The sequence below is a fragment of the Manis pentadactyla genome, chromosome 2 (genome assembly GCF_030020395.1).
Source record: "Manis pentadactyla isolate mManPen7 chromosome 2, mManPen7.hap1, whole genome shotgun sequence".
NCBI lineage: Eukaryota > Metazoa > Chordata > Mammalia > Pholidota > Manidae > Manis > Manis pentadactyla.
Genome location: NC_080020.1, coordinates 236,260,637 through 236,276,770, shown reverse-complemented (window position 1 = coordinate 236,276,770; position 16,134 = coordinate 236,260,637). Strand labels below are relative to the sequence as shown.

General features: G+C 45.8%; 1 protein-coding gene across 1 annotated transcript in view; it reads right to left on the bottom strand.

Moving 5' to 3' along the window:
• Window positions 1-12,470, bottom strand: part of LOC130682689 (actin-binding LIM protein 3-like) — a 62,699-nt gene extending 50,229 nt beyond the window's left edge. Inside the window, exons 1-3 of the mRNA XM_057497560.1 lie at window positions 12,452-12,470; window positions 9,942-10,150; window positions 2,760-2,847 (exon numbers count right to left, since the gene is read on the bottom strand). Coding sequence (XP_057353543.1) covers window positions 2,760-2,847; window positions 9,942-10,150; window positions 12,452-12,470 — 316 coding nt within the window. The remainder of the gene's footprint in view (window positions 1-2,759; window positions 2,848-9,941; window positions 10,151-12,451) is intronic.
• Window positions 12,471-16,134: the final 3,664 nt, after the last annotated feature.

The window sequence follows — 16,134 nt, the reverse complement described above, 5'->3', positions numbered from 1 at the left end:
TGGACAACAAACAGATTAGAAATCTGGCATCTTTACAAAAACAGTCAACAGACTGACAGAAAACTTGCTCTTGTCCCCAGGAGCCCTAGAAGTTCTCAAGCAGACAGATGTTGGACTTCTCCCAGTTACAGCCCATTGGAAAACCATCCCATAGTAATTAAAACACAGACAGACTAACTAAAAGGACTTCCCAGGGCCAGCTGGCAGTCCCTTGCTGTGTCCTGCCATAAGCTGAGTAGGTGGGGTTTGCAGGCTCTCTAACAGTCTCTTTCCTTACGTTGCTTTATGGGGCACTTCGCACCTTCACATTTATTATCTCCTCTAATATTGGGGAGTTCACTTGCTCTCTGTATATATGGCGGCCTGCCTCGGTTTCTCTGCTATCTAATGCCTCCTCCCACGGGGGGACTGTGAACCTGCTGTTTTCTCTGTCTCCATACTTGTCTTTCTCCTCTTCACCCCTCACTCCCTACTCACTTTCAAGATCCTGGGTTGAAATTTTCCTTCTTCAGCAGAGTCTTCCTGGCCTCCCAGATGAGATCAGGAGCCTTGTAACACACTCCCACTGTCCCCAGACTTCCCCTGCACGGCACTTGGCACAGCTCGTCACTGAATGTTTACACGTCTGTTTGATTAAAGTGGGTCTGCCCCTCCTGACAGTAAATGCCACCACAGAAGCAAGCACCCCGGCAGGGTTCCTCTCTGAGTACCTGGCACATCACAGAGAGCATGGCCTCAGTTTGAGTCCATGAGTGAGAGACAGTGCAATTACCCTCCTCTGACAGGTGGAGGAAGAGACCCAGAGAAGGACGCTCACTTCTCAAGGTCGCAGCCCATTAGTGGAAGTTCTGGCACTTGAATCCAGGGGTCCTGGCTCTCAGCCAGTTCTTCCCAGTCCTGTGCATGGGAGGAGAGTTTTCTTACATTTCTGGGGAATATCACCTCATGTCCTGGTACCCCTGCCCAGGGAAGGCCATCCCAGGCCCAGCTCTCAGTGGCAGCAGGACCTCTCTGGTGGCTGCCACCCCCAAGTCACCCACACACCGGCTCAGCACGACTCCAGCATGGGTCCCTTTACTCCAGGATCACTCAGCAGCCTCTGAGGCAGGTCCCTGAAGGCCCTGCAATTACTCCCACTCTCCCAGGAGCCGGGAGAGCAGGGATGTGGATAATTAAGGAGGAGGGTGACAGGCCCTTCTTCATCACCAAGAATATCTCCCACCTCCTGGAGGCATTTCTGCTGTGCATTTTGTTTGATTTTGCACTCTGGATCATGATCACAAAGCTACTCACTTCACTGCTTAGCTCTCTCAATATTCTGTGAAGTTCTGGTCAAAAGCAGGGTGTGGAAGACACATGAGGATGTGAGCTCTGCGAGGCCAGGGAACTTGTTGGACCTGCTCACTGCTACAACCATAAGCTCTTAGGACAGCACCAGGCCCACAGGCGGTGCCCGATGGGTACTTGTTCAGTGAATGAACTAAGAGCTTCCCATGAGTTCTTCTGAGGGGCTGAACACTGCCTTGGCCCAAGGCTTGGCCTGCTCTGACCCTGCCTACCTCCCAGCCTGACCTCTGCACAGGGCCATCCCTGTTCCTCACTGTCTCCCGCTCATGCCATTTCTTTGTCCACCTGAGCCCAGCAGATTCTGTCCCTTCAGGTTGGTGCACCACAACCGTCCTGTGTTTGCCCAGTTACGCCCACTCACTCCTGGATCTCTGCTCCCACCCCTCCTCAGGGAGCCTCCCCTGACACCCCTCCCACCCCATGTGCTCGCACAGCCCCGTGCCTTCCCAGTGTCATCTTATCACATGACAGTCATTTGTGTCCTTACCGACCATGTCCACCTCCCACTGGGCTGTGTGGCAGGGCCCTGGCTGTGGCTGGACTCACTGTAGACACCTGGGGAGAGCCTGCACATGGTAGGGGTTCAAGAAATATTTGTTGAATGAATGAAAAAGTGATTGAAAGCCGGCTTTAGCAGCTGAACTGTTGGCTTTGTTCAAGCCCGGAAACACAGGTTGAGACTTCAGTAAGAAGGTCGTAACTGCTAGGCTGAAGTGTTCCTACCTAAACTGGTGAGCAGGGAGAGGGCCCTGAAGACCCCTCAACAGGGCTCTGCCAAGAACACTGGGATGCCCCAGGATGGCTGCCTGGGCAGAGGACTGAGCACAGCACTGAGACTGGTTAGGACACTGTTGCAAGAATTCTGGGGCCAGAGAGCTGGTCCCCAGGAAGTGGCAGAGGAAAAACAGCCCTGATCTGCTTCTCAGAGATTGTTGGTTCCTTTCCGTCCCTTTTTGTGCATCCTGAGAGCCTGTGAGAAGACCCAAGCTGCAGCCTGGTGTGATGCTCTGAGATGTGGGGGGAGGGATGGGAGAGGGAGGTTGTGTAGAGGCAGCTGTGCTGCAACCCAGACACACTCTGCAGCCCAGGCATCCCTCTGAGGCTCTCTGACCATTTGGCCTCATTCACCTCAGCTCCCACCCCCAGGCAGAGCCTGGGGAGTCTTGCCAGAGCACTGCCAGGGAAGCAGGCCAACCAAGCAGTGGGTGGCGGCACACAGGGACAGAAGGCACATTACATGTCACTTCATATTAGCTACACCAGCAACTTTCCCGAACCACCCAGAGAGGGCAAATTAATTGCAGTTTTGAGGACAAGCCAAAAGCAAAGCAAAGCTGAAATGGAAGGAGATGGTCTCTCCTTCACAATCATGACCACATAGGACTGCCTTACAGACGCTCAGACTTGCTGACCTGTGAGGTACATCTCCTCCCCTTCGGTGAACATCTGGTGACAGCGCACACACCCGACACAGGTTGGGTGGTAGTGCTTCCCTCCTGCCTATGGGAATAAAAAGAAGAAGTGAGAGGTCAGAGACGGGGCTGCTGTCCAGTGGGGGTGGGCTGGGTTTGAACATCTCCTGGGCACAGTGTTGCTGGTGTCTTCATGGCCTTCAGGTAGGTTGGGAGTCTACCTCGGGGAGGGGGAGGCCAGAACTATCTAAAAGTCTGCTCAGGGCACTTGGTGCCTCCACACTGTGGGTCCCTGACACGAGTTCAGGGCACTTCCTTGGACACCTGCACTTCAATTCTGGTGTCAGAAGGGCCTGGAGAACACTGGCTCCACTGCATTTCCTGATGAGGAAACAATCCCAGCATGTCCCCAAGAACGAGGCCCTTTCTACTCGTGGCACATGGGCCTGGGACTTAATAACATTGGATCAATGAAAAAAATGATCTCCTTTCAATCCTCTATCAATTCTTCTGATGTTTTTTAAGGAGAAAGTACCAGATTGATGTCAGTGTGTCTTTAATATCTAAAACTTACTACTCAATCCTTTCAAGAATGAGAACAGGTCTGAGGCATGGAGCCTCCATGAGCAGTGGAACCTAGCTAGAACTGTTCTTACTTTCTGTTCCTGGCAATATGGCAAGTGATCCTGGTTTTCCTGTTATGTTATATAAATGTTCTTACATGTGAGAACTTAAAGACGAATTTAAAGTATTAGGTAAGAGTGCTACACAAGGTCACAGACATGACAGAACTTGTGAGAGTGACACATGAAGGACAGACTTTAAGGGCTCAGTGGACAAGTAATGGGACCCACAAAACCAGGTCCTGAGCCTCTGCCCCAGACCAGTGCCAGGACTGCATCACCTGGGCACCTGCATCCCATCTCCAGCTCACTCCAGTCTGGCTTGGGTGAGCCCCTTCACTATTCCCATTTTCCTTCCCTACAACTATTTCAAGTAAAAATGGAAATGATTTGCAGCTGCAAGTACTTTTATAGTGGCTGAAACAGCCCCAGTGAAGGTTAGGCCTCACAGTCTCCCTGGAATCCAGGAGCAGTGCTGGAACTGGGCCAGTGAGGGCTGGTCGCCAGCCCAGCACTTACTTCTGTGCCCACAGTCCTGACCCTACAATCCCAGCCAAGAGGGACTGGCCCTTCAGTGGTGGCACCTGAATTTCTATGTGGGAGGAGCTTGGCACAGTCACTGGGTTGGAAGGATGGGATTATTTTGAAGGTATGTCTTATAGGTGATGGCAGGGCTTTTGAGGGGATATGCCTGGAGGGAATTGATGGACACTGGTGACTGTAAAAGGTCCCTTCCCAAACCATCAGTTTCATGCTAATGAGTTCCTTCTAAATAAAAAATTATAACTGCATAATGCTGAAGGTCTATTTCAGAATCTTTTTGGAAGGTGGCAAGAATGGGCTCGCCTATTCTGAGGATAGTTGATAGATTATAAAAACTTAGCAAGAATGTGGAAAGGGCAGATTTTTAAAAAAGAAAAAAATATCCAATATCCCTTTTTTTCTGTCTTGGTTGCGTGGCTCCACCAATGATAAAATGTCCTTATCGTCATCAAAGCAAACTGTGTGCAAACTTTGGAAGAAGCCTGCTATTTTCCCAAGCTGAGATAGTGTGGGACTGATTCGCTCATACCCTGAAAGGATAATCAGTTTAATTAATAGCCTCTTCTTACTTTGTGTCTCTTTATCATTTCAATTATAGACCTGTTTTCCAGGATGGCAATAGCACCCCGGCAAAACTGAAGCTTGGTGTCTTCCTCCATGTCCCACCCCACCGCCCCACTCCAGCTGAACGAGGCCGCGCACCCATCTCAGCAACGACTTGAAAACAACCTGAGGCAGGGAGGCTGCCAGAGCAGCTGGCACCCGCCGGCGGACACCGAGTCAGCAAGGAACGGTGAGACACTCATCTGTTAACAGACCTAACTCAAGAAAGTTGCAAAGAAAAATGGGGCCTTATTGTTGGGGCCTGAGACCACAGTGAGGTTAGGAAAGGTGGCCCTGGGACACCGGGCCTGGGGCTGTCCTTGGTGAGGACACAGACTGAGGAGGAGGGAGGAGGGCCGCTGACTCCATGTATCAGCTTCCACAGCTATGTGAGGGTTTGACAGGCAGTTTCTCTGTTTGTAGCTCTGGGTGGGGAGTGAATGCCACTCCTGCAGGGTGATGGAAAGAGCCTTGTGCTCAGAGGAGAAGCCTGTCTTTTTAAATTCCATATTAAATAATGTGAACATTAATAAAATACTAAGAATAGACAAGGTGCAAATCTTGTACATTGCAAATTATAAAATATTGATAATTTAAAAACTAAAAAAGAGCTAAATACATGTAAAGTCTACTCATGTTGATGGAAAGACTTGAATACTGTTAAGGTGGCAATGACACAAATGCAACCTACAGAGTCAACATGATTCCTTTGAAAACTCACACAGGCTTTAATGTACCAGCTGATCCTGACACACAGAATTTCAAGGAACCCCAAAGAGCCCTTGAAAACAATCTTGAAAAAGAAAATCAAAGTTGGAGGCTCATGGCCCCCAAGATCAAATCTTAGTACAAAGTAACAGTAAATAAAACACTGTGACACTCGCATAAACATACACAGTTGGCCCTTGTTCAGCAGGGGTGTGAACTACCCATGTCCACTTGAGTGGATTTTTTCCCACAAATATATAGAAAATATGTTTAAAGACTTAAGACAATTTGAAACATTTGCTTTCTTTCTAGCTTACCTTACTGTTAGAATACAGCACAAAACATGTATAATGTACAAAATATGTGTTACTTGACTGTTTGTATTATTGGAAAGTCTTTCACTCAAAATAGGCAATCAGACTTAGGATAATACTTAAGTTTGGGGGAGTGAGATATTTTATGTAGATTTTGACTCTGTGGGATGTCAGCTACACAAACCCCAATGTTGTTCAAATGTCAACTGTATGTATAGATCAGCAAAACTGAGTGGAAATCCCAGAAATGACCCCAATCATCTACAGTCAATTGCTTTCTAAGAAGGGTGGACAACATTAAACTAGTGAAAGAATGGCCTTTTCAGCAAATGTGCTGGGCAAATGGCTGTCCATGTGCAGAGGAATGAAACTGAACCTTTAACTCATATCACAAACAAAAATTAACTCAAAACAGACAAAGGGCTTCCATAATAGGTAAAATTATAGACTCTAGAAGAAAACATGAGGATAAATATTCATGACCTTGGATTTAGCTATGGTTTCTCTGATCTGACACCAAAGGACAAGCAACAGAAGAAAGCATAAATTAGAGTTCCCCTAAATTAAAAACTTTTCTGCATCAAAAGTCACGAACAAGAAAGTAAAAAACAGCCACAGAATGGAAGAAAATATCTCCACATTGTACATCTGACAAGAGTCTGTAATCCAGAAAACACGACAAACTTGTACAAGGCACAAGACAACACCCAAATGTTTAAAGTGGATAAAAGATTCCAAGGAAGATATACAAACATTCAACAAGCACAAGAACAGGTCTCACACAGCATCAGTTGCTATGGAAATGCAAATTAAATCACAGTGAACATCCCCTGCAAGCACACAGAAATGGCCGTACTCAGGAAAATTCAAAATCACATGTTGCCAAGGATGTGGAAGAATTGGAGCCCCTAACCTTTGCTTGTGAAAATATGAAATATGCAGCTTGTGTACAACAGCTTGGCATTTCCTCATAATATATAATACAATTACCTAATTGTGGGTAAACACCAACTCCTCGATAAATATCCCAAAGACATGAAAAAGCTGTTCAAACAGAAGCTGGCCCAGGAGTTCTTGGCAGCACTGCTCACCACAGCAAAAAGGTAGAAACAACTCAAATGCCATTCAAGGGGTGAAAGGATGAACAAAATAGGGTTGACCCATAAACTGCATTATTCTGTCGAATATAGAAATAAAGAAAAATGGTCCAAGGCTGCTTTGAAAACAGTGTGTGGGTACCATTTGCAACAACATGGATGGAGCTGGAGGACATTTTGCTCAGTGAAATAAGTCAGGTGGAGAAAGACAAATTGCCAAATGATTTTCCTCATTTGTGGAGCAAACAATGAAGCAAAACTGAAGGGACAAAATAGCAGCAGACTCAGAGACTCCAAGAATGAACTAGTGGTTACCAAAGGGGAGGGGTGTGGGAGGGAGGGTGGGGAGGGAGGGAGAAGGGAATTGAGGGGTATTATGTTTAGTACACATGATGACATGATGTGTGGGGTCACAGGGAGAACAGTGTAGCACAGAGAAGGCACATAGTGGATCTGTGGCATGTTAGTACACTGATAGACAGTGACTCCATTGGGGAATGGGTGGGGACTTGATAATATGGGTAAATGTAGTAACCACACTGGTTTTTAATGTGAAAACTTCATAAGAGTGTATATCAATCATACCTTAATAAAAATTAATTAATTAAAAAATGGGTGGGGGGCATCCCCAGAAACTCAAGCATAGAATTAACATATGATTAGAAATTCCATTTCAGGGCATTTGCTCAAATAACATGAAAGCAGGGACTTAGATATTTGCACACCCATGTTCACATCTGCATGATTCACAACAGCCAAAATGTGGAGATGACCCAGGTGTCCAGAGACACATGAAAAAAAAATGTGGTCTATACACAGTGGAGTAAACAAGGAGTCCTAGAACCTGCTGCACAGATGGACCCTAAAGCCATTATGCTCAGGGAAATACACCCCTCCAAGAAGGACAAATATGTGATCCTGCTTATGTGAGGTCCTGGAGAGCCCAACTGAGGTAAAGTCTCAGGAACAGTTCCAGAAAAAGGAAACTGCATCAGGATAGAAAGATGTGTGCACACAGGTAGGGTGGCTGGTGACAGCTGTGGTGGGTCTGTGCATTGAATTATCATGTGGAGACCCTAATACTTCCTTCATTTGCAGTCAGGTGGTGGTTCCCTGAAAGCGTGTCCCTGTTTGGGGTAGACACCACAGAATTTTGTGTGAAGTGGCAAATGCGGTAAAGTGAGATGCTAGGAAATTCAGTATAAAGAGAATCTGTGCTGACACTGCAAGTTTTCTGTATGTTTTAAAATGCTGGAAAGTAAATTACTTTGCAAAATAACCGTAAGAAAAGCAGAGCAGACATAATACCCTGTCAAGAGAGGCCAAGCCCTTCCCGTCCAGTTCACACAAATGGCACCTTGCAGGGGTCCAGTGCTCATTAGAAGGCATGTGGGAGGATCCCCTGCATCCACTGGACCTTGGACATTGGGACAACCTGGGGTACAAACAGTGGGATTTTAGAATTCCAATTTCCTGCCATACTTCACCAAAGACCTGTTAGAACTAAAAATGAATTAAATAAACTTGTAAGATACCAAACCAACTTACAAATGTCGGTTGCTTGTATTCACTGATAACCAACCATCAGAGATTAAGAAAACAATGCCCTTTACAAGTACATCATAAAGAAGAAAGTGTTGTGTAAGAAGAAAACAATTCCTACCATTTGCAACAACTTGGATGGAGCTAGAGGGTATTATGCTCAGTGAAATAAGCCAGACGGAAAAAGTCAAGTACCAAATGATTTCACTCATACGTGGAGTATAAGAATAAAGAAAAAAATGGAAGAAACAAGCCAACAGCATATTCACAGAACACAAGAATGGACTAACAGTTACCAAAGGGAAAGGGACTGGCGAGGATGGGTGGGAAGGGAAGGGAAGCGGGGAAAGGCATTATGATTAGCACACATAATGTGGTGGGAGGGGCATGGGGAGGGCTGTCCAACAGAGAAGACTAGTGATTCTACAGCATCTTACTACGCTGATGGTCAGTGACTGTAATGGGGTGTGTGCTGAGGACTTGATGATGTGGGGAATCTAGTAATCATAATGTTGCTCATGTCATTGTAGATTAATGATACCAAGAAAATAAATAAATAAGACTAAAGTGCTGTGGATAAAACTGCAGTATTTCCAAAATATCTCATCTGGCCTTAGTGCATCTCCACATCAGTAGCTGCTTCCAAGAGGTGGAGAGAAGTAGTCCATCTCTCTATGAACAGGTAATTATAAGGGTTAGCGAGGGTATATCTGGACTGGAGAAGTTCGGTGGGGCCCGTTCTTCTGAAGCCCGGTTGTGACAGACACGGGCAAGCTGAAGTGGATGACTACTAGTAAGTAACAGACAGGTTTCTCCCACTTTATTTCTCCCTTTGACTGATTTCGGGTCAAAGGTATTTAGTCCAGGAATTTTCTCGAGAAGTTACAGGTACCTAAGAACAAACTTAACTGAGGTGGTGGGAGGCCTGAAAATTGTGGACCCTGCAGACGTGGACGGGAAGAGTTAGGTTATTACAAGTCTCTCTGCACACAGCAATTTGCACAACCCCTGCGACCCTCACCAAAATTCCATCGCACTTCTCACAGAAACCAAGCAAACACCCTACAGGCTGGATGGAACTGCACGGGACCCCATCCCCACAGCCGTCCTGGGAAAGCAGAGCAGGAGCATGGCGCCCTTTCATCCCATTACACTGCAGAGCTGAAGCAACTGAGACCCTGCGTAGCGCCCAAGCAGAAGCGGGTGTGGTAACAGAACACGGGGCGCCCTCTGCCTCCCCAAACCGGCTCTGCCTCATGAGGCGGCTCACGAGGCCCTGGGCACAGAACGCGGGTGGGGGGCCGCCCTTGGGAAGCTGGGCTGGGTCAGTGCAACGCTGCACCCAGAGGGGCCTCCCAAGCGGCCCCCACACTGGGACCCAGGAACCTACCCTGTGTGCTCAGCGCACCACAAGGCCTGAGCCCCGGGCAAGCGGGCCATTCAGCAACCAAGTCCCCTCCGCCCCATTACCATCTCAGAGCCTCGTCAGGAAGGACGCCTGGAGCCTGGAGGGCATCCCGCAGGTGCGGCCAATCCACCCACGCACGGGCTCCCGGGGACGCGCGGGGCGCCGCTCACTCGCCCCGGCCCGGACTCAGCAGCGTGCCGGACTCACCCGCCCCCTCAACTCCACCCGTCGCGTCAGCCGCTCCCCCAAATTCCACGAAGACCACTTTCCCCGCCGCAGGCCTTCCTCCTCAGGCCCCTGAAGGGGAGCCCTCTGCAGGCGACACACGGGGAGCCTCTCCTCACCTTTCTGTCCCGCGGCTCCTTAGAAAACCGAGCTTTCACGGCGGCCGCGGACGGCGATGTCCTGGACGGAGCCGCACTGGAGCCCGAGGAATCCTGGCTCCCGCCGGCGTCAGAGGGGAAGTCCCGGGGCCTGACCGCGCATGCGCCACGCAGGTCCACAGAGAGGGCAAAGGCGTCCCCTGCGGGCCACGGGGGGCGGAGTACACCCACTTATTTCTAAGTTTTATGTGATATGGGACGAGCGCTCACAGCTCATGGAAAGTGGCGCCCCCTTGTGGCTCGATTGATGAATCACAAAATTTTGGAAAATCAAACCCCAATTTGCAGGAATTTCCCATGTCTTTATAATTTGTTGGAGAACATACAGAATGTAATTAAGGTACGCACAAGCTTTACAACTTACATAAAAATTCACTCAACATTCTTCATAGACAATTTTTAGGTGCAAAATTATAAAAATTCTAGGTAAAAGCAAGAAAGTCTATACACTCTTACTGATGACTTTTAACCCCCAACACCAAAAGCCTATACAAAAAGAAAAATAATACATCATGTGGGCTTTATAGAATTAAGATTTCTACTCTAAAAAACCTTGTTCAAAGAACCCAAACACAAATTACACACTGAGAGAAAATATTGGCAAATACATTTTATAAAATATTTGTACTCAAGATATACAAAAATCCATAACACAAGAAAGAACCATTAAAAACTATCTTACCATTGAAAAGATAAGTCTCACCTTAGGATCCAAGAATTGTGTCACTGGTATTTAGACAACTGCTTTGAAAAACTATGTCTCAACAAAATCCACCATGCAATTTTACACAGTACCTCTATTCATAATGGCTAAAAACCTAAGGAAATCAGTATGTGCTTTAGTAGATGAATGCATTAGCAAACTGGGGTACATCCATTACCTTTCATGAAGACTTGTACGATTTGCCCAGTGAAGCTGGTGCCATGATCAATGGAGGTTACAGAAGGTCTACCCCATGTGAGAAATGGTTTCTAACACTGTATTTGTTACTGTGAGGGATCACCCTTGGGCCAGCAGAAGGCTTCATTCTTCCCTGTGGGGTTGGGACTCATCGCCCTCCCAGTACACCACATGGATGTGTTCACCAACCATGGAGGAGTGAGGCTGAAAATTCCAAGCTTCTAGTCATGGCTTGGGCTTTCTGCCTGTCAGGCACCCAAGCAGAGCCCACCCAGAACCACCTACTTACAATAAAAGATGCTGCTATTACCCAGGAAATTCCCAGGGCTTTAGGAACCCAGTGTCAGGAATGAGGCCCAGACCAATATACACTTTCTATTGTATTTCTGTGTTCATGGTGGCAAATCCAGGGAGAGGGTCAGAAAGCTGTGTTTCCACTATCCCAGGAGAAGGAGGATTTACAACAAAAACTAAGTTGACTTATTAAAAAAAGTTGTAATGTTTGACCCCAAGGGGTATGGATTAGATTCCAACTACAAAGCTGACGTGGCTGTAGTGACAAATGTTAGCTTCCACGGCTATGTGATGGTCTGACTGAGGGAGTTTCTATACCTGTCCATTTGCAGCTCTGGGTTGGGAGTGTAGATCCCTCCCCTGGAGTGGTGGAAAGAGCCCTGGGCTCTGAGGAGAAGCCTGTGTTACTTAGGCCAGTCATGTAAATGCTTGGAGCTTCAGTTTCCTTATATAAATGATAGCATGATGTCCACTGTAGAGTGCTGTGCTTAGCATCAACTGGGACCACTGCAGGAGGTGGGGCATTATTCTTGACCATCTTAGGGTTACTGGGTCTGAAAACTAAACTGACAAAGACAGACTAACCAGAGAAAAGTACACCCACTTATTTCTAAGTTTTGTGTGATATGGGAGACTGCACAAGGAAGTGATGACCCAGAGAAACAGTTGGCCATGAGCATTTTTGTGCTGGGTTTGATAAGGAGTGGACAGTTGTGGAAAAATAGTACAGGTTAAGGAGTATGAGGTACTGTAATAAATACGGGGAACTTATCAAGGCCTGCTCATTAGGATTCTTCTTTGTGTCCCTATGTCTTCAAAGAAAAGGATTCTCCTTTCCTCTGGGTATAGGGAGGGTACGTCTCATAAGGGATATATGCTCTGTTTCAGGGGATAAGGACAGGGAGAAGGTCAGAGTGAACTTCCTGCCTCTTTGATTTTACCAAACTCCTTCAGTTTAAAATATTCAACATGCCAAGTTACCATAGTTTGGGGTAGCATATCCTGGACCCCATCATTACAGTGGTTGAGATGACCTAGAATCTGTAGTCTTAGCCACTCCTAGAATCATTCTGCAATAGTTATAAGTCTGCCTGGAGGAAGACAAATTTATGTTTTAATTCTTCTACTTAATATTGTTCTTGAATATCCATAAAGTGAGATAATAATAGTATTTAATTCAAATTGTATTTATGAGGCTTAAATGAGTCAATGAATGTAAAATGTTTAGTCCTGAGCATGGTACATAATAAATGCTTAATAAATAATACCTACTTACCCCTGCAGTTGTGGCACATATGATGTAATATCCAAATGAATTGAGACTTGGAAATGAATCATTCAACGGAGGATGATTTGCTGAGTCATATATCAGCACCAAGTGCTGATGGGCAATACTTTTCCTTCCCACTGGTTATCATAAAGGGACATAAATGGCCAAGATTAGATGGGGAAGACATTTACAAGTCTGCCTGAGTATGTAAGAGACAAATATAACACCTTTGTGATTATTTTTAAAGGGTATAAGGCAATTTCCTGAATCTTAGCCGATTTTTTAAACTCAAAATGAACTGACAGCTGATGCCTGCATTTTACCAGAGGCAAAAACATGCCTCATCAGCAAATGGTGGGTTCACTGCAGCCTTAGGTGTACTACCAGCGGAGGCTAAGACTCTTCCTATTTATCAAATGAAGCTATGCCAATCTGTGTCACAGCATCGTTGAATGGCAAGATGACCTTTCAGGAATTCCTTAGATCACTGATGGCAAAGGAGAATGAATTAACCAAACAAGCCCATCGGGGGATTTCAGGAAAGGCTCTTAATACAGGAAAGCATTAAGATGTAACCACACAGATTGGTGGAAACACAGCTAGAGATATTAGTGGCAGCAGTTTCGGTTTTAAACATTTTTTTACCTTGTTTAAAAAATGGATATTTGTACAGCTGCATCTCCTGTACCGTCAGTGCTGACCTGTCAGGGACCTGAGATCTAATGGAAAAGTGAGCTGATATGCAAATGACAGCATCAGACCCAGCAGCTATCAGACAAATGCAAAACCCAGCTTTTCTCCCCAACCCTCAGCCCATCATGATTTGGGTTGAAGATTTTTTAATGCTCTTTTCTCTCTCTCTCTCTCTCTGCTGTTTTCTTTACCAACTTTTTCCATCCTAAAACTTTCACAACCCAATCTCCATGTTGCTGCCTCCTAACTCATTTCTAACATTTGGTAGGTTTACTTGCAGAAATAATTGTACCTTTCCATGAACTAATGTGCTGGATGTGGAGTGGATAAGTATCTGTTTATAGCACTTGAAGGGCAATAGGCAGAGTCACATCAATCAAGTGACTCAGTATGAACTGCCATTTAAGATACCCCTTGGGAGTGATTTCTTGCTTTTTTGTTCAGTTGAAGTGCTTGTCATTTCTTTAAATTTCATATTTCTTCAGATGCAACCAAGGCATGTTAGCTAATGTAAAATGTACAAGTAAAACATTTATTTAAAAATCAACAGCTTTGAAACAATATAGCATTCACAAGTCAGATGCAGTTTCTTATTCTGTGATAAGCATTTGCTAATGTAAAGCTTTATTGTGTAAACCCACCTGCATATGCAATGGTAAACAATGTCCTGACAACTTTCGTTGAGTCATGAAATAGTCTTAAAGCTGAAAAATAAGTTACATTTTCTGGTAAAACCTGGGGTCTTCTGTGAAGCCTCAGGAGTTTGATTTCACACAAACCTCTTTAGATTACCTTGTGGTTCCCAAGCCTCTGTTTTGGTTCCTTTTTTCTCACTTTCTCTTTCTTTCTCCAAGAAAAATTTAGAAAGTCATCATTACTGAACATGTGTTGACTGTTCCCCACCATACTCTCCATGTGGCTTTGCATCACAGAAGGGGTCACCTAGGCAGTGGGAGTGGCAGTCTGGGGGCTGACCAGCTGAGCAGGCTGATATAACCAGTCTATCATCCTCATCTCCCCTTCTCCTCACTTCCACCCTCTGCCTTCCCACCTCCTCCCACTGTCCCCAGGACTTTAGACAAAGGCAATAGAACATGAGCTTTGGGGTCAGGCACACCTGTCTTTGAATCCTCCTACCTCCCAAGCTGTGTGACCTGATAAGCTGTCTGCTCCATCCTGTCACTGTTTCTTCAGTTGACATGTGGCCAGGGTCACCATTTGACCTGCTATTTCTGGGCAAGTCTAGGTGTATGCTTTGTGTCCTGACATACTCATCAATATTGCCTCTGTTCAATGTCTCAAGTATCCTGAACAGACCATGAAAATGAGGCATTTTAGGTATCTACTATAGTGCCCAGTACATAGTTCCTTGAGATGGTAACTTCTGCTGTTATTAATAATTATTTGAAGTGATCCTCCCACCAGACCTCAGTGGATTACTTGATGTGGTGAGCTGGATGTGAGCTTAGAACTGAAAAGTCCACTTTGTTTTTGCACTTTGTTTTAGAAACAATTAATGCCCACCTAATTTTGTTTTACAATCTCAACTGAATGTAGGGCTCACCAGAATAAAGTCACCAAAGCAAGAAGCAGCACTGACCAGTTTAGGCTGGAAAGGAGAATGAAAATTAGGCACAATTTCATTGTTAGCAGGGAAAAAAGTGACACTTAAAGCAAAAACAAAACAAATAAAGCATTTCAGAGCAGGGTAGAATAAAGCTCAGGCATAGATGGCTTTTCCAAAAGTAGTTCTCCTCAGTAAGCTCTGTGGGTAGAGCCTGAGATGAACAGCCTGCCAGCACAGGGCCTTGGGAAGACAGGTGAGGTGTCTCAGCAGAGAGGAGGGGTCCCCAGTGATGCTCAATGTAAAACATCATCTATAGTGGAAATAGCAGAATTCACAGGAAAACCTTTGTTAGGGAGAAAAGCAGGAATTGGCCTTGTCTTACTTTTTCTGAGTCATCAACCCACTGCTGGACAGATTAACTGCCCAAAGTTATATGCCAGACCCTGGACTACACCCTGGTCATGTGGGATGTGACACATTCCCTGCTCCAAGTAGCTCAGACTACAGACAAGGACACATGGCAGTGACAGCACTCTGTGCTGTGGAAAGGCATGCTGTGTAAGTTGGGAAGGGTAACCTCAGTAACAAAGGGCCCCAAGCCCTGTCGCTAGCCACAATAGATGGCATTTCCCACTGGTACTGCAGAATAGTGCAGGAGTTTGCAAGGCAGTCCTCATGTAGTTCTAACTATTCCCGTGGCCTTAGACTTCTTTTGGATCCTTCACATCCAGTCACAGGTAGAAGAAAGAGGAAACTGTAGGGTGGCACAGGAAGATTTTTTGGGCCAGGTTTGGAAGTGGTGCCCACAAGCCATTTGTCAGTTAGTCACATTGGACCCACATAATGCAGTACCTGGGTAGCCACTTCCTGGTAACAATTCTACAGGGTGAAGGGGGAGAATTAGTCTTTTCTGAACAGCCAGCTGTTCATGGGACTTACACATGGAGGTGGTATGTGAGGGCAGCTCAGAGGACAGAGATAACCCAACCGTGTGTGTGTGTGTGTGTGTGTGTGTGTATTTCTGGGGTGAGGGATAGATCTTAGCAATAGCTCCATGGAATAATTGATATTTTAACCAAGTTTTACAAGAGAAATAGTATTTAACTCATGAAGGGCATTGGGAGAAGACAGTTTAAATATAAGGAACAGCATGTGCAAAGGTACTGGAGAATTCATCCCGTCATCTATACAACAAATCCTATAAAAGTGTCTTTGAAGTGCCAGAAATCATTCAAAATGTGGGGAATGCTGCTGTACACAGAACAGACAAGGCCTCCACTCGCATCACCCCATATTCTAGTGGAAGGAGACAAACCACACAGAAGCAACTAAGTACACAACTCCAAACATCAAATATCATGTTGTGTGGGAGAAGCACATGTCTGTAAGTAGAGCTGGAGCAAAGGGTGAATGCTGAAAATGGAAGTGA